Genomic DNA, 21,396 nt, shown 5'->3' on the forward strand with positions numbered 1-21,396 from the left:
CCACGCGAAGATCTCACGAAGCGCTACACGGTTTCGCTCAAGAAAGCACTCGGATGACGCTTGTTCCTACTCGACAAGACTTGAAGGAACAAGACGAGGCTTCCAGAACTCAACCATGAAGTGCTCTGGGGCTTGTCGGTGCGGGACCCACGGGATACCCCGCAAGGAAGGGAGAAGAACTAGCCTGACTAGGATTCTTCCCCTATAATCTTAGTAGTAGTATTATCCTGTAATCCTACTAGGAACTCTCATTGTAAACCGACTAGGACTCTTGAATGGAGGGCAGGGCTTCTTGAATCGGGAGTGGAAGAGAACAATTGTACACGACACAACACTTGACAATCAATCCAACGCAAAGGCTAACGCCGACTGTACGTAGGGCTATTACTCGATCTACGATCGAGGGCCCGAACCAGGATAAATCGACTGTCTTTTGCGTTAACCGTCGAGTTCTGCATACGCTGAAGCCCGAACATACTGCCCCGAGTACCCCCGTGGCAGGCTATCGGTGGTCAAACATCGACAGCTGCCTTACCTTTTATGTTGTGTTCCCACCATCATTTTCCATTGTAGAATTAAACCTAGCAACAAGTTCCTTTCTAGAATAAATCAAGCACTTGTGCCATGTCGAAGATTTAACATGGGTGAATAAGTTCCGCTGCGAGAAACTTAACCAACTGAGTCACTATGCTTATAGTTATCATGTTGTTTCAATATAGAAAAAGAAGTGGAGAAGCCAGCACCTTGGATACAAGTCTTGAGCATGGAGCTCTCCAGAGTGCTTTACATGCGGAAAAACGATTTACTGATTTACATATCGCACCACCAGCTTATCTACCGTTAGTTACATTAACCTCAAAGTGGAATCTTTGGTTCATCATATTTTACTTTTAATAATGCTCTGCACACCTTTTTTTTGTGACCTAGACACACGATCTTTGTTCATATGATCTTTGTCTAGCCAAGGTACACAGTACTTAAATTCTAAGATATATTGGAATAGCTGATAACACGGCCATCGCAAGTTATCTATGTGGCCGCGTAACAAATGATGCATTTTGTTGAAACGTGTGAACATGTTTTTTAGTACTAGTTAAAACAAATTTTTTTTAAAAAAATATCACATTATCACCACGTGCAGGCGTGAAGCATCCGGTTTAATCTTCCGTGGAATCGGCGTCCACAGCCACGACGCAAACGTCAAGAGCTGCGTGCCCAAATGCGAGACAGGGTCAGATGGGCAAGGAAAAGCACCCCTGTTTCCTGCCCGGAACGCCCGCCATTGATCGCCCCTCGTGGCCTTTTAATTTCATCGTTCATAGGACAGTCCCAATAAAAAAACTAGTAGTTTCTATAACATATGATACTGCACCAAAAAATATTGCTTTCCAACTCATGATTTCTATGAGTAATAATTATTTTCTCTTTCTCTCTCCCAACTCTATCTTCTTCTTTCAATGGAAGTGCGGCACGAGCTCCTAGAAACTGGTGGTTTCTCCTCAACGGCGATTACATGGTTTCTGGGTGCATTGGGTCAAGAGAAGACTTGATTTCTTCATGAGGAAACCATTTCTAGGATTTTTGTTCTCTTTCTTCATTAATTACGTTGCCATGTCAGCGTTTTGCCTACGTGGCAAGTCATTTAATGAGGATAGAAACCATCATCAATACACCATTGAAACTGTCCTTATCTATCCCTCGACAAGATGCTTTAGGTCATTTAATGAGGATAGAAACCATCACCAATACACCATTGAAACTGTCCTTATCTATCCCTCGACAAGATGCTTTAATTACTGCACGTCTCTGCGTACGAAAGAGAGAGAGCTCTTCTTGCGCCAAAAAGAAACAAATGAAGAGAGAGCTCGTAGAAAGGCGTTGCCCAACAAAGCGTCGCCGCGGGACGAGCTGTCGAGCTCCCTGCTGCGCTCCACAGTCGGAGCACGCCGGCGGCGGCGGCGGCCGCCGCGGCAAGTACGACAAGCGGTCTCACCGTCCGGTCGGCGCACAAGGTATACGACGCAGGCAGTTGCACGCCTGAGCGTAATCGAGTGGTGAGAGTGCACGGTGCCAGTCAGGATCGCGCTTGCCATTAGTGGTGCCGTTTAGAATAATGGCAAAAGGATGCTCAACTTGGGGTAAATAGTGTGCCCCAGGCCTCCTTGAGTATTAGTGATCGCTAAACGAGCGGCTGCTGTAGTAATCCTACGGTCCTACTCCTACCCATGGCGACCATGTCAAATTAAGGGATCGTCCAAATCCGAGTACCAAAGCACCCATCATTAGAGGCCTTTACCGGCCACTAAGATAAGCATGTTGATGGCTATAGTACTACATGGAGTATTTTTTAACTGATTGACTGGTGATTGCAGTCCAGACAGGTAGTGCTAGGTTCAAACAATGGGACGCCGAACAGGGGATAATCTGACTCAAGCTCCCTAATCCACCTGCTTGCAGTGGTCTCGAGAATGGGATAATCATATCTATGATCTATCACCTACTGCATTTGTTTATCTAGACTCATCTTTACTAGAAACGGATCCGGGTGTCATATCATATATGGGTTCACTTGAGTCACTGACGGTGGGCCATATATGGTGGCAAATTATATGCCACACCCCTCATAAAAGTGGCACTTAAGTTTTTTTTTAAAAAAATTGAGGAATAGTTGCGTCCACGATATATCTGTGAGAAGAACAGGATGTGCTTCAAACAATATCACAACCAAACAACATAATAGTTGACGTTAGTTTTAGTTGATACTGCCATACTGTCATCCAAGTTGGACGATGATGTGAGGGTTTCTTTTGCAGATTCCACTGAAGATGATGCTGATGGGCACAATTGTTTGATATTTTGAGTGCTCAAATCTTAAGACTTTATTCTCTCTGTTTCAAAACACAAGTTATTCCAGTTTCATCCGAAGTCAAATTTTCATAACTCAGAAAAAAATATAATCTTGTTGAGTAGTGCTTACAAAAGATAATTTTGCTAAGCGAAAATGGTAAGGTAGTAAAACTTGGTGTTTTTGTGATTGAGATGGAGACAATCAAACACTTCTCTCTTTTTTTACTGCCGTTTCGCTTGTTCCATATATGGCATGTAATTCAGGTTTTTTGTTGGATCTACCCAAACCTTGTAACATGTCAACATATTTGGCGATTAGTTAGGAGACTTTAGTAAAGAATTAAAACCGATAATCCTTTTAGGGGAGGCCGGCCGCTATGTCAAAGAACAGTGGCGAAGCTAGAGCAAACTAGAAGAGGGTGTACATACCTTGTGGGTGCATAGACATGTGTTTTAGTGGGTGCATATATGGTGAAATTTTAACCAATTCTATTGCTTTTACAATTTTTGGGGTGCCTTTGCATTCCCTCCTCATAGTGTAGCTTCGCCCAAAGAAGGTATTCTTCTTTTTTTGCAGGTTTTATTATTCTGCTAGCTGATGCTCCGTACTTGGTTTATTCTCGAGAAATCGTACCCATAGGAGTTGATTGTATCAGCGGCACAAATAGTTGGTGAGGGTGGTCAATAGCTTTTCTCCTAGACACATGGGTCTCAATCTAATCAACTGATCAATACTCACTAGATTGTGTGTTTTTATTATACACCCACGTCAAAAACTACTTTTTTTAATTAAGTCTTTACATCACTCGATGTATTTGCCCTTGGAATCTTGATAGCTTCACGACGACATAAAATCCCAAAAATAAAAGAAATGCAATCTACCTAGTGCCATTCAGTCAATCTTATTTTATATAATTTATCGAGCCATTCATGCATCCCATAATTAATTCACTGTTATGGCTGCTACATGCTTCTATAGCCGTGTCGTAACAAGCCATCATCGTATAATAACCTATAGTTATCTCACGGTAACTAGATATCATCTTGGCGTGCATGCATGGCGGCCCACAGCCCTCTGTTTAGGACAGGCGTGAAGAGACGTGGAGGCTATAAAAATAGTGGGCCCGCCGGGTGGCCCAGTTCGTTCGATCTTCGTCGCCTGGCGTGGCTATAAAATGGCAGCTGGCTCGTTTGCACAGACTCACAAGTCACACACACAGCAGTTCACGTACAGTCACAGATAGTCTTCTCAATTCCCATCCATCTCTCGCCGAGCTCGATCTCAGTCCAGCGCGCTATCGCCATGCGTCCACTGCGCTCCCCCGTGCCGGCCAAGGCGCTGCTTGCGCTTGCCGTGGCACTGGCACTGGCCGCCACGGCGTTGGCCCGCCACTCCCACACCATCCTTCCGGCGCCGGTGGAGCGGGCGGACGAGGAGGTGCGGCGTATGTACGAGGCGTGGAAGTCGAAGCACGGCCGGCCGCGCGGCAACTGCGACATGGCCGGCGAGGAGGACCGGCTGCGTCTGGAGGTGTTCCGCGACAACCTGCGGTACATCGACGCGCACAACGCGGAGGCGGACGCGGGGCTCCACACCTTCCGCCTCGGCCTCACCCCCTTCGCCGACCTCACCGTTGAGGAGTACCGCGGCCGCGCCCTCGGCTTCCGCGGCCGCCGCAGCGGCGTGAGCGCGGCCAGCAGGGTCGGGAGCGGCGGCAGCACCCGCTACCGTCGTCCCCGCCCCCGCGGCGGCGACCTCCCCGACGCCATCGACTGGCGCCAGCTTGGCGCCGTCACCGACGTCAAAGACCAACAACAATGCGGTCTGTAGCCTACTGCATCGTCACCATGCGTGCATGCTGCTCTGGGCCTCTGGCTACGGCTAGCTCGCCGAACTAGGCGGCATGTTCTCCGGCGAGAATTTGCAGCTATTTATCTGATGACTTCTGGTCCGGCGCCGGCCGTGGAACATGCATATGTGTTGCAGGTGGGTGCTGGGCGTTCTCGGCGGTGGCGGCCATCGAGGGGATCAACGCGATCGTGACGGGCAACCTCGTGTCGCTGTCGGAGCAGGAGATCATCGACTGCGACACCCAGGACAGCGGCTGCAACGGCGGGCAGATGGAGAACGCCTTCCAGTTCGTCATCAACAACGGCGGCATCGACACCGAGGCCGACTACCCCTTCATCGCAACCGACGGCACCTGTGATGTCAACAAGGTACGGTCGGTACGGTACTGTCGTCATCATCAAAAGTGAAGCTGCTTGCTTCATCATTAATACTAATACTGGAGAGATTGTATATTAATTGTTCGATGCAGGAGAACGATGAAAAGGTTGCCACCATAGATGGGTTCGTGGAGGTGCCGAGCAACAGCGAGACGGCGCTGCAGGAGGCGGTGGCGATCCAGCCGGTCAGCGTCGCCATCGACGCAAGCGGACGTGCGTTCCAACACTACAGCTCGGTAAGCATGCTCCCGGAATGGGACGGAACGGAACGGAAGGCGGCGGAGTAGTTGAGATGGAACCGGTGCATTCCAAGATCAGACGATGATCGTCAGATTGGAGGAGAAACTGAACTGTTGTCTTGTAACAATCGCAGGGCATCTTCAACGGGCCGTGCGGGACGAACCTGGACCATGGCGTCACGGTGGTGGGCTACGGCAGCGAGAACGGCAGGGACTACTGGATCGTGAAGAACTCGTGGAACACTGACTGGGGCGAGGCCGGCTACATCCGCATGAGGCGCAACGTGCCATGGCCCACGGGCAAGTGTGGCATCGCCATGGACGCGTCGTACCCGGTGAAGGATACCTCCCTCCCCGCCACGGCTAGGGCAGCCATGGATGTGCTCAAGATGGTTCTTGCTTAGCCGGCAGAGAAGGCAGCCGGTTCAACTGGAGTCGCTTCGATCATCACTTATATAAAATAAGAAAAAAAAACTGAAGTTGCTTGTTTTTACTACTAGCGTTGCGCTGAGGTGTGATGCACGAGGATCTTGTTGAACTTGTATGGCGTGGTAAGTTAATAGTGTGCTATTACGTATCTTTCTTGAGTGCTAATGTAATGAAGTTACAAATTACAAAATAAATAAATAAATAAATAATGATGAAGTTGTTTGTTTGTGCTCGTGGGCTATCTCGGCTTTTCATCGTCGCGGTCTTGTGGACACCGTGTCAATCGGGACCAGCCCAATAAGGAGCAAGGCCACATGGCCCAAGGAAAATGTCACCTCGGCGGGCATACAAGGGGAGCCGACTAGCCGAGCCAAGGAGAAAGGGTCACAGGTCTAGAGGCAGGAAGCCCCGCGCCGGCGCCTCTCCATCCGCGACGGCGGCGGCCACCTTGGGTGCATGTGCATTGCATGGCTGGAAATGATGCCTCATATAAGAATGCAATGCACTGCTTAAGCATGCAATCCTATCCAGTTCTATGACATAGGATGAAAAGAAGACTGAAAAATCGCAACCCGCTTCGCTAACAGATAGTCAAAATGAGCATATCACTATATCAGAGTTCAGACTTGCTATCACCTTGGGTTCAGGGCTGCTTGATTCTGATGCAGGAAGTGCAGACAATTTCGTTTCTACAAATTGCAAATTGGCTACAGAACTTGGTGCACGTAAAGCAAGCAATTTTGTTTCTACAGATTGCAAATTGGCTACAGAAATTGGTGCGCGTAAAGCATCTGGGGCAGCAATTCTAAGATCAGCGTAACATAATCCAGAATCAAGCAATGGATTCATACCTTGTCCAGAAAAACAAGAACTATCATTTCAAATAATCTGAGATGCTGAGTTGCTGACAATCGACGAGGGAAAATCGTGTAATACTCGGGTATAGTGATATTTGTTCTAAACTAGTCATGTTCAAAGTTTCTTTTCTTTCTCAATTCAGCCTCTAATCTAAATACAACTTAAAATTACTAACCAAGTAGGCACATATTTGCATATCAACAGAAGATTGCAGTGGCACTACATAATGTTCAAAGTTTGTTTTCTTTCTCAATTCAGCCTCTAATCTAAATACAACTTAAAATTACTAACCAAGTAGGCACATATTTGCATATCAACAGAAGATTGCAGTGGCACTACATATGCGACCATTGCCAGCACAAATGACATCTTGAAAAGCAAACTGAAATGATAATTCATGTAGACACCTATACATTGACCTGAAACATACAGTGTATATATATCAATAAATCTAAATCCAGCCAGAGCACCCAGCATGACCGAGGTTTCAGTAGCAGAATTGCATAATATCCTATCCCCAGGCTTAAACCGAGCATTACAACACAAGCAGAATTACTATAGCAACATGCCAAGAAAAGATCAGATAGCCACGAGGATACATCCACTTCACAAGCATGAACGTAGCGAATAACAAGGATACATCCAGAAACCATGAACACACACAGCCTGATAGCCACAACTTCAGGGTTCACTTATTCTTCATTCCATAGTTCGACCAAACTGCTGCACAGCAGCAAGTGTTCACAAATAACCAGACAACATAGGACTCAACATAGGACTATGCATCAGACAGGCAAACAAGAGACAAGACTCAACCAGGACTCGGACCACAGGACACGAAGACAGACAGTCTCCCAAATTGGGAGACCACAAGGCACCAGAAAAGATGAGTCGCTGCTGGTCCGGGGGATGCCCTCCTTGTCCTGAATCTTGGCCTTCACATTGTCAATGGTGTCCGAGGACTCTCCAGAGTGATGGTCTTGCCAGTCAGGGTCTTGACAAAGATCTGCATACCACCCCTGAGCCTGAGCACAAGGTGGAGTGTCGACTCCTTCTAGATGTTGTAGTCAACAAGGGTACGGCCATCCTCAAGCTGCTTGCCAGCAAAGATGAGAAGCTGCTGGTCCGGAGGGATGCCCTCCTTATCCTGGATATTGGCCTTCACGTTGTCGATCGTGTCAGAAGACTCAACCTCAAGCGTGATGGTCTTGCCAGTGAGGGTCTTGACGAAGATCTGCATGCCTCCCCTGAGCCTGAGCACCAGATGGAGGGTGGACTCCTTCTGAATGTTGTACTCAGCAAGGGTGCGGCCATCCTCCAGCTGCTAGCCGGCAAAGATGAGCCTCTGCTGGTCCGGAGGAATGCCTTCCTTGTCCTGGATCTTAGCCTTACATTGTCAATGGTGTCCGAGGACTCAACCTCAAGGGTGATGGCCAGAAATATAATATTTAATAGCTTTGAAGTACCATAAAATCAAGTGTAAAAATCGAAACACATGATATACAGGGCTACGACAATTTAGCAAAAAGCGCTACATGAGTGACAGAGAGTATCCAATTAAGCAATTGTGCAGCTGTGCAGCAGTATCAACATACGCGATGACATAGAATCCGTAATGAAGCTATTTAATTTAATACTACCACAGCAATCAGCTATCATAATCAGGCATACAGATTGCTTGGTTGGAAGCCTCCCAGGCAACCAACCACCAGGCAGCAATCGTGTCCCTGTCCCCAGGCAACCAAAATCAGACGCTGGGGATTCTGCGTGTGCCAGACAAGGTTGTCTGGTTAGCAACCAAACAAGTTCAATAGCCACATCATACGTATGAGCATAAATAAGACACTAATCTTGATGAAATTATATGAACAACCAGCAATCAGGAAGTATCCTCTGAACAGCAGGATCTAGATGAATCGGATCAACAATCTAAACCAAATCACATAACCCAATCGTGATCCAACAATAAAACGCAGGTACGGCAGCAAGATGACACGCATGCCAACATCAGCCCAACCCTAACTGCGAGGGAGCCAACCTGTAGAACCTATCATATCTGCCCGTGCTCGAACTCTTTAACATGCAAAATCACGAGCACATATCAACACCAATAACTTCATCACAGCCCGCAGATCTACACCTCTACCCACAGATCAACGTCAAAAGTCTCATCACAGCCCGCGAATCTACACCTCTCCCGCAAATCGACTACAGATTGCAGAGCGCGAGCAGTAATAGAAGCCTAAAAGCATCGCCTGACGACCTAGCCAGACCAGAAATCGACTACAGATTACAGAGGTTTAGCAAATCACGGATAACCATAACCAGAAATCTATTCTCCTGCAACAGACACGTGAGAAAATTTTAGAATTCCATCACACAACATCTATCATTAGTGAAGGATTGATACTTCCAAAAGTGTTTCTTAGAAGCAACAAAAGGGACAGAACAACATACAAACCTGCTCCTCTACCATAGAGCCTGATATTGATCCAATAGCCCAGCAGAGAGTATTAAGATTATTCCAACTCCAGTCTTCTCCATTTAATTGCTTGCTTAGTTTCTTCAACATCTGAAATTCCAGAATAAATTACCCTAAGTGCTGGACTAAATTCACAAACAGCAAAAATAGAACAAGAACCGCTATTCACCAAGCTTAAGTTAATGAATATGTTTCATTCATATATAATGTGTACACCCTGTGTACGTTCTATCCTATAGGAACTTTACTATAGAAATTCGATAGGAATTGAGTTGTTATGGTAAGTTAATACGGTTCGTTATTAAACCGTGGATTTGAATTCGCCTTCATCACAGCTACAGTGAATCAGGCCTTCTAACCATGAAAGTACTAACTACAATGTAAGCGCCACAAGCCACTTTTGAAATTAACTAATTGTTACAAGCTTCATTCATGTAGTATTATTTTCTGAGCAAGGTAAGCATATTGTAGTATTAATTACATATATGTTCTTAAACATAAGTATCCGTGAGCATACCTGTTGCTCTGTATCCTCGTGATCAAGATGAGATAAATAGATCAATGTTTCCCTCATGATCTGATATTATTCAAAACAATGGTAATTTCCACGTCGGTCAGAAGGTTACAAAGCTTATAAAGCACAGAGCATATGAATGGTGGGGTGGTAGGAAGGCAATCCTTTTACTAACCTTGTACTGAACAAGAACATCGTTATCTTTCATTGTCTCACGTACAATATTGCCATTTTCGTCTTTAACAATAAGTACTTCCTCAGGCTTTGCCATTCGACAAATCATCAGCATCCGTAGTTTTGAGAGTGGACCAGAGTAAAGCTGTCGCCTCTGTTGAACAGCAGTTCCAGTCCCATCTACCATTCCAGGAACCATCTGTGCCTATAGTTTTAATGAGATTCAGAATTCAGAACAAAACACTATAATTAGAGAGCATCAAAGAAAGAAAAAAAAAACAGATCCCCAAGAAAGGAAGTCTATATAGGAGCAACTAAAGGAACAAAAAGGGAAAAGGATGCTCAAGAAATGTCACAACAATGTATGATAACAAAAGTAGAAAGTCATTATTCATTTTATTCAGGTAATGTTCCAAAAGATGAACAAAAATCAAATAAAAGCACCTGAAGCCCCATCATGCTTACAGTTGCTGCAGGTTCCATTTGATTGTGTGCTTCAAATAGCTCTAAGACAAACACATTCCAGTAATCCAAGCAAACCTGTAAAGTTTCATAAGAAGGCCTGTAAATTATCCAGTGTTGTAAGGTGGTCCTTACACCATATTTCTATGACAAATATACTTCAGCATTCCTACCTTAAAAACCTCTGTATCATCAAGATGGAACCGTTGATGGTGAAAGGACGCCGCGCGACCGCCACGACCCTCTGCCTACTGACTTCCGCGGCGGCCACCGCGACAACGACGACGACCGTCGTGGACGCCGGGAGCGCCAGGGCAACAACTGGTACTCGCGCCTCGCCCGCAGCCTGTCGCGGGCTCCCAAGGACGGCGAGCGGGAGCGGTCGGAGTCGAGGCACGGTGGCCGTCAGCACCGGAGCCCCGAACACGGGGTCGTCATCGCCCTCTACACAACGTCGCTCCTGGCCACGGCGCCCGCCATTCTGTGCTGACCGACACTGCTGGCCATGGCGCCAGCCATTCTACCCCAGGCCACGCTGCTGGAAGTGGTGCAGACACGCGGACTCGGCAGCTGCTCGCCAAGCCCGCTGACTCCGGCCGCCCGGGAGATGTTCAGCGCAGAACCAGGGGACGCAGCAGGGAACAGACGCCACAACGGAGGCCGCACAGGCACGCGTGCTCGGAGCCAAGGACCTCAACGACGCGCTCCAAGTCCCCGTCACCGCGCCTGCGCTGCAAGTCGCCTGACTTCAACGGTGGCAACGGCAACAATCATCACCCATCTCCAAGCCCCCCCAAGGTGCGTGCTATTCAAAATCATTTCAATGACCAGGCTTTCACTCCTTCGCTCTCAACTTCCCCGCCCTGGAAGCCGAAAGCCACACCTGATGCCGCAGCGCCGTCCACGACCGCACCACCGAGCGACTCAGCTTCGGAGACGTTGACGACCGCTGCGATTCTCTCTTGCCTCAATGAACTGCAGGGTCCTCCCGTCAGCGACCACCACAACGCGACACCGCAGCGATCGTGCCTCGCTGCGGAGCGTCGTTTTTGCAAGGGGCAAGTCTACTCCAGGCGGCCATGTGTCCTCCCCCCGCTTCGGAACCATGCACAACCGGCAGGAAGCACCTAGGTGGTGCGCTTTCGCCCTAGCCTCGTCTACTCCAGATGCTGCGCCTGCGGAACGCCCACCAACTGCTCGCGCAGTCGACGCATGATAGATGGACTACACCAGCAGCAACCGGGCCAGGCCAGCGTCTGCCACACCAGCACCCCGGAGGTACACGACGACGTTGGCCAGAGCACAACGCACACTACAGCGGCAGGGTCACAGTTCCTAAAGGGGATCTCACAACCTTTGCCTTTGCAGGGTCCAGTGTGCCAGCCTAGCCCGCCACAGCGATGCAAGAGGCACCCGGTCCCGGCACGCAGGAGCGTGCGCATTGCGGCCAAGATCTGGCCGAGGGGGGACACCCAGGCGAAGGCCAGACAAGTGCTTATGAAAAGGCTTGGCATCCTCGACGTCCAAGGCCTCAGCCATGACGAGGCGATGCTGCGCTACTTCAACCTATTCAAGGGACCGCTCGCCGACGATACTGTCAAGGCACTGACGGCACTGTGTGGCCTCAACGCAGCGGCAACGCTGCCCACCACCAGCGCCTAAATAGATGGAACCGATACGCTCCCCCGCTCCTCTGCCCCCGCCCCCGTCCCCGTACGCCACCCCCTAGCCCAGATCTGTCGCCACCGGTCGTGGCCCCCGGTCGTCGTGTGCGACTGCGAACTCCCCACCTTGCGCTCGTCCTCCTCACCCCACTCGCAAGGCGTACGGTGGCGCCCAGCCACAGATCGAGACCGTCCCCCGACGCTCCCCACCCCAGGTGTCTCCTCCCTGCCGCTCGGCCCCCAAATCGGTGATTGTGGAACCGGATCTCTGACTCCGCGTGCCCGTCGCTGCGTCCGTCGTCGCTCACGGCACGACCCCTATTCCCTCGGTCATCGTGGGGCCAGAGCCCCGCCTCATCGCAACCAATGTTGCTGCTGCCGGTGGGTACGACAATACTAAAAGCACGTCGGGCAAGCGCGTCAGGTTCACCTCGCCTCTCTGCAACCCCCCAGTGAGAAGCTACTACTCCAACGCCGCTACGCCTACCAAATCCTGCCTCAGATCTGCTGCAGTGTCGAGTCCCGCTGACGCCCATGCCGCCGAGCATTCAACTCCCCACCTCCGGTCTGCAGCACCCGACTTTGATGGTGTTTTCCCTTCCCGAGGGAGATGGCTCAAGGCCGTCACCGGTCCATGGCAGCTGGCCGATGGGGTGCATTCACGCGCATGCTTCGCGTCAGAAGATGAAGACAGATGGTCAATGGTGCGCCCGAGACGCTGGTGGCGTCTCCCGGAGTTCAAAAGCACGGTGCATTCAACTCCCTCAACCACCTAGGTCAAATTGGCATTGTCCGTCCACAGCGATGATCTGCAGCGGCGTATGAGAGGTAAATGCTTCCATTGTCTTTCCCCTGGCCACGCTGCAGCGGACTGTAGGGACCTAGTGCGGTTCTTCTCTTGTGGCCGCTGGGGGCATAAAAGCTTTATGTGCACAAGCAGGCCTCCATCCTCCAGGAAGCAAGCTCCCACACCCAAAACTGCTCCTCCACCACTCGACGATGGCAACTTCCTGCCTCTGGGTGCGGCAGTGATGGCCAGGCCCGGGGAACCCGCTGGCCGTCCTCTGGACACCTGCGCCGTGGCTTTCTCTGTCGACAATATGGACCAAGAGCTCGACCGCCTCTCCATGCATGGCATGGTGGCATGGCTGGGGGGGGGAACCGGCCGGTGGTGGAGCCGGAGGTCATCAAGAGGGCAATCTACCACCAGTTTCCAGTTCACCCAGAGGATGTCGCCGTCGTCAGGCATGCCCCTGAGGACTTCTTCGTCAACTTCAAACACCACCACCACCGCGATGAGGCGGTGGTGCAGGGGACCTTCCCCTATCGCAACCTCGACATCCACACGAGGCCATGGCAGCTAGTAATGCATGGTGACATCTGCAACCTCAAGTTCCAAGTTCTCCTGTGCCTGGAGGGCATCCCCCTTCACACCTGGAATGAGAGCATCGCCAAGAGGGCTGTCGCTAGGGCCTGCGACCTCAACTACGTCGAGAAGGCGTCGTTGGACCACACCGACACCAGGGCACTCTATGTTTGGCCCCGGACACACAATCTGTCTGACATTCCCAAGGTAACCTGGCTCACATTGTCCTGCAGGAAGGCAGAGTTCCACAGCGCGCAGCCCGCGCGCAGACGCCGAGAGCTCACCTTTAGGGTGCTGGTGCACCTTGATCTGGTGGAGGATCCTTCGGGGTAGAGATGGATGGGCTGCTGCTCCCCGCATGTACACGTGGGACTACGGGGCCGTTGATGGTGAAAGGACGTCGCCCGACCGCCATGACCCTCCGCCTACTGACTTCCACGACGGCCACCACGACGACGACGACGATCATCATGGACGTCGGGAGCACCAGGGCGACAACTGGTACTCATGCCTCGCCCATAGCCTATCGTGGGCGCCTAAGGACCGTGAGCGGGAGCGGTCAGAGTCGAGGCACGGTGGCCGTCGGCACCAGAGCCCCGAACACGAGGATCATCGTCGCCCTCTACACGACATCGCTCCTGGCCATGGTGCCTACCATTCTACGTCGACCGACACTGCTGGCCATGGCACCAGCCATTCTACCCCAGGCCACGCTACTGGACGTGGTGCAGACACACAGACTCGGTAGCTACTCGCTAAGCCCACTGACTCTGGCCGCCCGGGAGATGTTCAGCGCAGAACTAGGGGACGCAGCAGGGAATGGATGCCACACTAGAGGCCGCACAGGCACGCACGCTTGGAGCCAAGGACCTCAATGACATGCTCCAAGTCCCCATCACCGTGCCTGCGCTGCAAGTCGCCTGACTTCAACGGTGGCAACGGCAACACTCATCACCCATCTCCAAGCCCCCCAAGGTGTGTGCTATTCAAAGTCATTTCAATGACCAGCCTTTCACTCCTTCGCTCTCAACTTCCCCACCCTAGAAGCTGAACGCCACACCTAATGCCGCAGCGCCATCCATGACCGCGCCACCGAGCGACTCAGCTTTCGAGATGATGACGACCGCTGTGATTCTCTCTTGCCTCAATGAACTGCAGGGTCCTCCCGTCAGCGACCATGACAACGCGGCACCGTAGCGATCGTGCCTCGCTACAGAGCATCGTTTCCACAAGGGGCGAGTCTACTCCAGGTAGCCATGTGTCCTCCCCCCGCTTTGGAACCATGCACAACCAGCAGGAAGCACCCAGGTGGTGCGCTTTTGCCCTGGCCTCGTCTACTCCAGACGCTACGCCCGTGGAACGCCCACCAACTGCTCACGCAGTCGACGCATGATAGATGGACTACACCAGCAGCAACCGAGCCAGACCAGCGTCTGCCACACCAGCACCCTAGAGGTACACGACGATGCTGGCCAGAGCACAATGCACACTACAGCGGTGGGGTCATAGTTCCTAAAGGGGATCTCACAACCTTTGCCTGAACCCATTTTGCAGGGTCTAGTGCGCCAGCCCAGCCCACCATAGCGACGCAAGAGGCACCTGGTCTCGGCACACAGGAGCATGCGCATTGCGGCCAAGATCTGGCCGAGGGGGGACACCTAGGCGAAGGCCAGACAAGTGCTTATGAAAAGGCTTGGCATCCTCGACATCCAAGGCCTCAGCCATGACAAGGCGACGCTGCGCTACTTCAACCTGTTCAAGGGACCACTCGTCGATGACACTGTCAAGGCACTGACGGCACTATGTGGCCTCGACGCAGCGGCAACGCTGCCCACCACCAGCGCCTAGATAGCTACTGTGTTGCAGGGGTAGGTTATTAGACTATGTTAGTAATTGTGCACTACTACGGGAGCTCCACATCTTTTGTGTTTGTCCAGCTATGGTGTTTGGGCAAGGCGACAGCCAGAGGCCTTCAGTCGTCTCCCCACCAAACTGCTTGGACCCTTGATCTCACAGCTAGCTGTAGCATTAACTCTGTGAGTACAAACTTTTGCTTTGTTTCGCTCTGCCGATGGCCGCTGGCTTTTAGATGTATCGGCATCTTTAGCTTGCGGCTCTCATGACTTCATGCCTCCATGTCATTACCTTACTGCTAATTGCCAGTTCAACAGCCCTTGATGGCGCCATGCTTGCCCCCCTCCTCAGATTATTTTTAAAAAGGGACCTGTTGGTTTCCTTATGGCACAATTGAATTGCAACATACTTAACTAGAATGTCAGGGGCTTGAATGATGGAGCACGATAGGACTCGGTGTGTGAGTTAGTGAGAACCACTGCTGCCACTGTCGTATGTCTACCTAAAACAAAGATGCATTTTATGGATCATAATATGGTACGCCGAACAGTCGGAGCGAAATTCGTAAGCTCCTATACTGTGCTACCGGCGAAACAGACTCGAGGAGGCGTCTTCCTTGTGATGAATGAAGACTTCTTCGACCTCTCCGACATTGCACTTACCTCGAACACCATAACCGCGCAGATCAACATGAAGGCCGATGGAACAAGGTGGCAAATCATAGTGGTATACGGCCCGTAGGGAGAGGCAGCTAAACTTCAATTCCTCCAAGAATTGAAGAACATTCCACCGCCGGTCCACAATAGATGGCTCATCCTGGGAGATTTCAATCTCATTTACTAGGCGGAAGACAAAAACAACTCCAACCTCAACCGGCGCCTAATGGGGGCATTTAGAGCGACGATCGATCATTTGAGGCTCAAAGAAATCAAGCTAAATGGGCGCCACTTCACTTGGAGCAATCAACAGGACAACCCGACGCTCACTAGAATTGACAGACTACTATGTACCCATGAGTGGGACCTGCTCTTCCCCACGTGTTTCTTACACTCCCTCCCCTCGCTCATGTTGGACCATACCCCACTGCTACTCCAGGGAGAGCTTGACCACCATCATAGCATGTCCTTCCGCTTTGAAAATTACTGGACTAAGATGGATGGATTTCAAGTCCTCGTCCATAGTTCTTGGAATAGGCCGGTCGCCTCGGCTCTCCCTATGAAGCACTTGCATATCAAAATGGCGCGTGTGGCAAAAGCAATCAAGCGTTGGAAGAAAGACAAGACAGAGGATACGAGGATACAACTCACCATCGTGAAAGAAGTATTGTTACAATTAGAAGCAGCCCAAGAGCATAGGGTGCTCGCTGTCATGGAGCTTCACCTATGTCGTCGCCTCAAAGCCCGTAGCACTGGGCTCACTGCTATTGAAAAATCAAGAATCAGACAGAGATCGAGGCTAACTTACATCTGATGTAGAGATGCCAACACAAAATTCTTCCACAGTATAGCCAATGCACGATAGAGAAAGAATTACATACATTATCTACATACGGATGGGGGAATCGCGGTGGCCCATCAAGATAAAGAAAAGGTCATATATGATTATTTTAGAAACCACATTGGCTCCACAGCGCTGAGAGCTTCCACAATCAACTAGCAATCCCTTGGATACAATCAACATGATCTTTCCGATCTGGAGGTGCCTTTCTCCCAGGACGAGATAAAAAACACTGTATACTCCATGCCTTCTGATAAAGCGTCGGGGCTGGATGGCTTCACGGGTGCCTTCTTCAAAGCTTGTTGGGAAACCATTAAAGATGATGTTATGGCAGCCATAAACAGCTTATTCACATTGAATGCCCAGGGTTTCGAATGGCTAAACTCAGCTTCCATTATCCTTCTACCCAAAAAACGGATGCAACAAGAGTTATTGACTTTAGACCTATTAGCCTAGTCCATGGCATTGCAAAGATCTTCTCCAAAGTGTTAGCTAACAGACTTGCCCCCCCCCCCCCGACTCAACTCCCTCGTCTCGAACTGCCAGAGCGCATTTATAAAAAAGAGAAGCATCCATGATAATTTTCTATACGTCCAGAGCACGATAAAAAAACTACACAAGCAAAAGATTTTGGCTTTGTTCATGAAACTAGACATCCACAAAGCCTTTGATACAGTACATTGGGGGTACTTGCTTGAGACTATGCAGGCTCTGGGCTTTGGACAACGATGGCGTGAATGGATCTCTATCCTCCTATGTACATCCGTCTCGACACCCATGCTGAATGGGCAACAGGGGGCCACCTTTAGACATGCCAGAGGCGTCCGCTAGGGAGATCCGCTTTCACCGATGCTATTCATCCTAGCTATGGACCCGCTTCAACGTCTGCTTGACCTAGCAACTCAACAAGGGATACTCACCCCCTTACCAATCACAGCGGCTAAATGGAGAACCTCGATGTATGTAGATGACGCCGCCATTTTCATCAGCCCAACAAAAGAGATGTAGAAGCTGTCAAAACCATCCTGCAGGCTTTTGGCAATTCTTGGGACTCCATATTAATCTACAGAAGAGCTCTGTGCATCCAATCGGTTGTGCAAACGTCGACCTAGACCAAGTACTGTCATCTTTCACCGGTGCTAGAGGGGGCTTCCCATGCAAATACTTGGGGCTGCAACTCCACATTAGATCACTGCTAAGGATCCATGTGCAACCTCTCATAGACCGGATTGGCCATAGGCTACCCAAATGGAAAGGAAGATGGCTAAACAAAGCGAGATGCCTCACTCTTGTAACCTCTGTCCTCTCCTCCATGCCAACCTACCAACTGACAGTGTTTCCTCTGGCCACTTGGGCTAAGTAGAAGATCGACAGAATCAGGAGATCTTTCTTGTGGAAGGGGAAGGAGAGTGCTAATGGCGGGCACTGCCTAGTTAACTGGCACACAGTTACTAGACCAAAACACCTTGGTAGTTTAGGCGTCCCTGACTTGGAGAGATTTGGGTGAGCTCTCCGATTGCGATGGCTTTGGCAAGAATGGGTGGACGATTCCAAGCCTTGGAGTGGCTCGGAGCTCCCATGTTCTGATGATGACCGCCTCCTCTTCAACTCCTCAATCATTATATCTTTGGGGGATGGTGCAAAGACTAAGTTTTGGCACCACAGTTGGCTCCATGGACAAGCTCCGAAGTATCTAGCCCCGAACTTGTTTCGGCTAGTCTCAAGGACAAACCAAACGGTGCAAAAAGAGCTACGGAACAACAATTGAATGCATAAGCTAGAAAGGAAAATCACCTCGGCTACCCACATAGAGGAGTTTGTATCCCTCTGGATATGAATATAGGATGTGCACCTACAGCAAGGCGTCCAGGACACCATCACCTGGCATTGGACCAATGATGGAAATTACTCCACCCACTCGGCCTACAGAATCCAATTCAGAGGTTTGCTACTCCCCTTCCGCACGGACTTGATTTGGAAAGCGCATGTGGAGAACAGATGCAAGATCTTTGCCTAGATCTTAGTGCAAGATAAAATTCTAACGACACAAAACCTACAAAAGAGAGGGTGGCCGTACCAACAACAATGTGTCCTGTGCAACGGGCCCTTAGAAATAGGCATCCACTTATGCCTTTGTTGCCCTTTTGCTAAGGCGGTTTGGGGTCAAATCCTATCATGGGAAAACTTCACTCAACTACAACAGCAGCTCTAGGTAGACCCCCACACATATCAAGTCATGGTGGGAAGACGCGGCAGCGAAAGTGCCAAGATATGAGCGTACGTGGCTGAACGGGATAGTAATCTACACCTTCTGGAATATATGGAAAGAGAGAAATAGGAGAATTTTTGACAACTTGATAGAAACGGTGCCGCAAGTAGCCGCAAGGATAAAGGAAGACATACAGCAAAGGAAGAGAGCTCTTGAGTACGTTTAGCTCACATGTTTATGGGGGGTGGGGGGATGTAACCTTAATCTCGTTTGTCCTTGCTTATACATAAACTTTCTTTCCCTATCTTAATTGAAAGGCAGAGCTCCTGTCATTGCGTTCAAAAAAATCAACATATGAAATTCCAATAAGGTACTCGAGACCCATAAGCAAAGCAGCAACATTTTCTTGAGTTAGTTCCAGTATACGCATGTGATTCTACATTTAGCACGAAAGGGAAGGGGTTAGACCAATTGGAGACTCATTTGTTTTTATGGAGTATCTTCATATACATCATCTCTTTCTTTTCCTAGTGCTTAAAATGACAAGCATCAAAAGCTGATGAAGTAGAATCTGAAGTATGGCATATTGCATATTAGTTACAGAACTTAGAAAACAATCTACAAATCCATACAAACAATTGTCTATTACTCTAAATTGATCTTATACTAGATGAGTACTAGTATTCAGGGGAGAAAGACCTTACCTTAAAGAAGGACGTGAAGAAGAGTGCGAGATTTTGTATAAACGCCTGCACAAATGAACAAAGTGAGAGTGATATAAAATTAGGGGGAGCATGAATCGTGGACTCCTAGAATATACCACTACACAAGATAATATGGTTTCAGGTGTACCTGCTCTTCAGTGGAACCATTAGCATATGCGTCTAGGATTTTTTCAGGAGGGAGAATAGCCTATATGCAAAAGGAACAAAAACTTCAATAAACTAAATATGTGGACAAATGAATTACTTGCACAGTATTTTTTACAAACCTAGTCAAAGTTGAGAAAGTTTGACCTGCACACATCCCATAACGACTTATATTTGGGGGCAGAGGAAGTATATGCTAATGAGAGTAGTCAACTGGAAGTCGTGATGAACACAACAATATTTTCATATTATATGCTAATTGGAGCACGAAGAAACATAGGGGAATGGACCTATATACAAATGGTGGGAATATTCGTTTAGAAAATTACAGAAGGTTCACCAGTCTCACTATGTATAACCTGCACATCTTTTATTTGGCACCACTGATGTTCTTAAGGAGCAACCACTTTTTAATTTCAGGTCTGCATGCTAGAAACACTAAAATTAAGGGTCAACCTCATTGAGTCGTCTTGCTTGATCTTTGCCAATTGTTTCCTTCCATGCATGATTATTGTTTCCTTCCATGCATGTGGCCTCAGGTGATCGATTTGTTTCCTTCAAAGTAGGCGGGGATCGCAGGGATGATAGTTTCTTTTTCTATCGCACGGGGTACCGCCTGGCTGAAAGGGAGGAGTCTTACTTGATCTTTGCCAATTGTTTCCTTCCATGCATGATTATTGTTTCCTTCCATGCATGTGGCCTCAGGTGATCAATTTGTTTCCTTCAAAGCAGGCGGGGATCGTAGGGATGACAGTTTCTTTTTCTATGACGCGGGGTATCGCATGGCCGGAAGGGAGGAGCGAACCCAAAAAAAAGTCGCACAAAAAAATGGTCTTACTTTTAGTCTTTTTATCGAGAGGATTAGATGGATGATGAGGGGGCGACCCACGGGCTACGGGGGTGGTGCCAATTTATACAAGGGGGGCGGCCAGATCCAGACAGGAGGGTCCCGTGAAGCAGTGGGCCCGTGGCGAGAGGCGATTACGTTGTGGTGTCGTGGAGTTCGTCCCCACCACGCAATTTCTCCGAAAGAAAAAAGGCAGATAGGCTACCTCGCCAAGGAGATATGATGATGGTCATGCCGTTTGCTACATGCAGTTTTTTATAATGATTTGCTGGATGCAATTGGTGGCCGTTAAAGGGTAGACGACGAGATACACACCATTATAGTGATGCCTAAACCTCTGTCAATCAATAAGCCTGTTAGCTTGTTGGGTTCAGCCAGGTCTTATTAGCTAGTCCATAGTGTTTTTCTCTAACAACAAACCAGCACCAGCCAGACTTATCAGTCCGGAAACCAACCAGCGAACAGACTGAATGCATGATCAAATATTTTGAAAGAGGGATCCATGAATAAGGGCTTCCCAACACTCCAGCATGGAGTATGAGTATTGCCTTAAAGGCCATATCTACATCGGGCCTTCATGTCAACTGTCAAGGTGTATTGTGGCCCTGCAAAACATCAATGTCTCTTTGTTTACATCAAAATTTGGGAGAAAAGCACGGGAACTTGTATGCTTCCAAGATTGTGCCAATCAAGGAATCGATTGTGTAAGGATTGATATCTGCCGGATCGGATGTGACACTAGGATTGTTTCTCTTCAAATGACGTCAGCAGGTAACGACGGTGAGATATGGTTGGCATCAAGAAGAAACTTATCGGACTCTACAAAAGGGGAAAGATTAGAGTCCAAGTTATCTTA

At 49.2% G+C, this 21,396-nt stretch overlaps 2 protein-coding genes across 2 annotated transcripts; one reads left to right on the forward strand and one right to left on the reverse strand.

Annotated features, from left to right (window-relative positions):
- The first annotated feature begins 4,070 nt into the window (after positions 1–4,070).
- Positions 4,071–5,915, forward strand: LOC136521024 (cysteine proteinase COT44-like). Its single transcript, XM_066514744.1, has 4 exons — positions 4,071–4,670; positions 4,835–5,067; positions 5,169–5,312; positions 5,450–5,915. Exons 1-4 carry the CDS (start codon positions 4,151–4,153, stop codon positions 5,717–5,719), a joined length of 1,167 nt encoding a protein of 388 aa, XP_066370841.1. The 5' UTR covers positions 4,071–4,150; the 3' UTR covers positions 5,720–5,915.
- Positions 5,916–8,885: 2,970 nt separating this feature from the next.
- On the reverse strand, positions 8,886–19,746 carry LOC136524500 (protein EXPORTIN 1A-like). Its single transcript, XM_066517851.1, has 9 exons — positions 19,677–19,746; positions 19,529–19,573; positions 19,171–19,260; positions 10,408–10,425; positions 10,217–10,312; positions 9,774–9,977; positions 9,602–9,661; positions 9,064–9,174; positions 8,886–8,942 (listed from the first exon to the last, which is right to left on the reverse strand). Exons 3-9 carry the CDS (start codon positions 19,252–19,254, stop codon positions 8,886–8,888), a joined length of 630 nt encoding a protein of 209 aa, XP_066373948.1. The 5' UTR covers positions 19,255–19,260; positions 19,529–19,573; positions 19,677–19,746.
- Positions 19,747–21,396: the final 1,650 nt, after the last annotated feature.

Source organism: Miscanthus floridulus, chromosome 18 (assembly GCF_019320115.1).
Source record: "Miscanthus floridulus cultivar M001 chromosome 18, ASM1932011v1, whole genome shotgun sequence".
Classification (NCBI taxonomy): domain Eukaryota; kingdom Viridiplantae; phylum Streptophyta; class Magnoliopsida; order Poales; family Poaceae; genus Miscanthus; species Miscanthus floridulus.

Excerpts from the sequence above, each read along its gene's own strand:
- LOC136521024 (XM_066514744.1), top strand. The coding sequence starts at position 4,151 with ATGCGTCCACTGCGCTCCCCCGTGCCGGCCAAGGCGCTGCTTGCGCTT. Across the intron at positions 5,068-5,168 it reads GCACCTGTGATGTCAACAAG|GAGAACGATGAAAAGGTTGC; the intron begins GTACGGTCGGTA and ends TGTTCGATGCAG. Across the intron at positions 5,313-5,449 it reads CGTTCCAACACTACAGCTCG|GGCATCTTCAACGGGCCGTG; the intron begins GTAAGCATGCTC and ends TAACAATCGCAG.
- LOC136524500 (XM_066517851.1), bottom strand. The coding sequence starts at position 19,254 with ATGCGTATACTGGAACTAACTCAAGAAAATGTTGCTGCTTTGCTTATG. Across the intron at positions 9,662-9,773 it reads ATGTTCTTGTTCAGTACAAG|ATCATGAGGGAAACATTGAT; the intron begins GTTAGTAAAAGG and ends GAATAATATCAG. Across the intron at positions 8,943-9,063 it reads GCTCTATGGTAGAGGAGCAG|GAGAATAGATTTCTGGTTAT; the intron begins GTTTGTATGTTG and ends TGTCTGTTGCAG.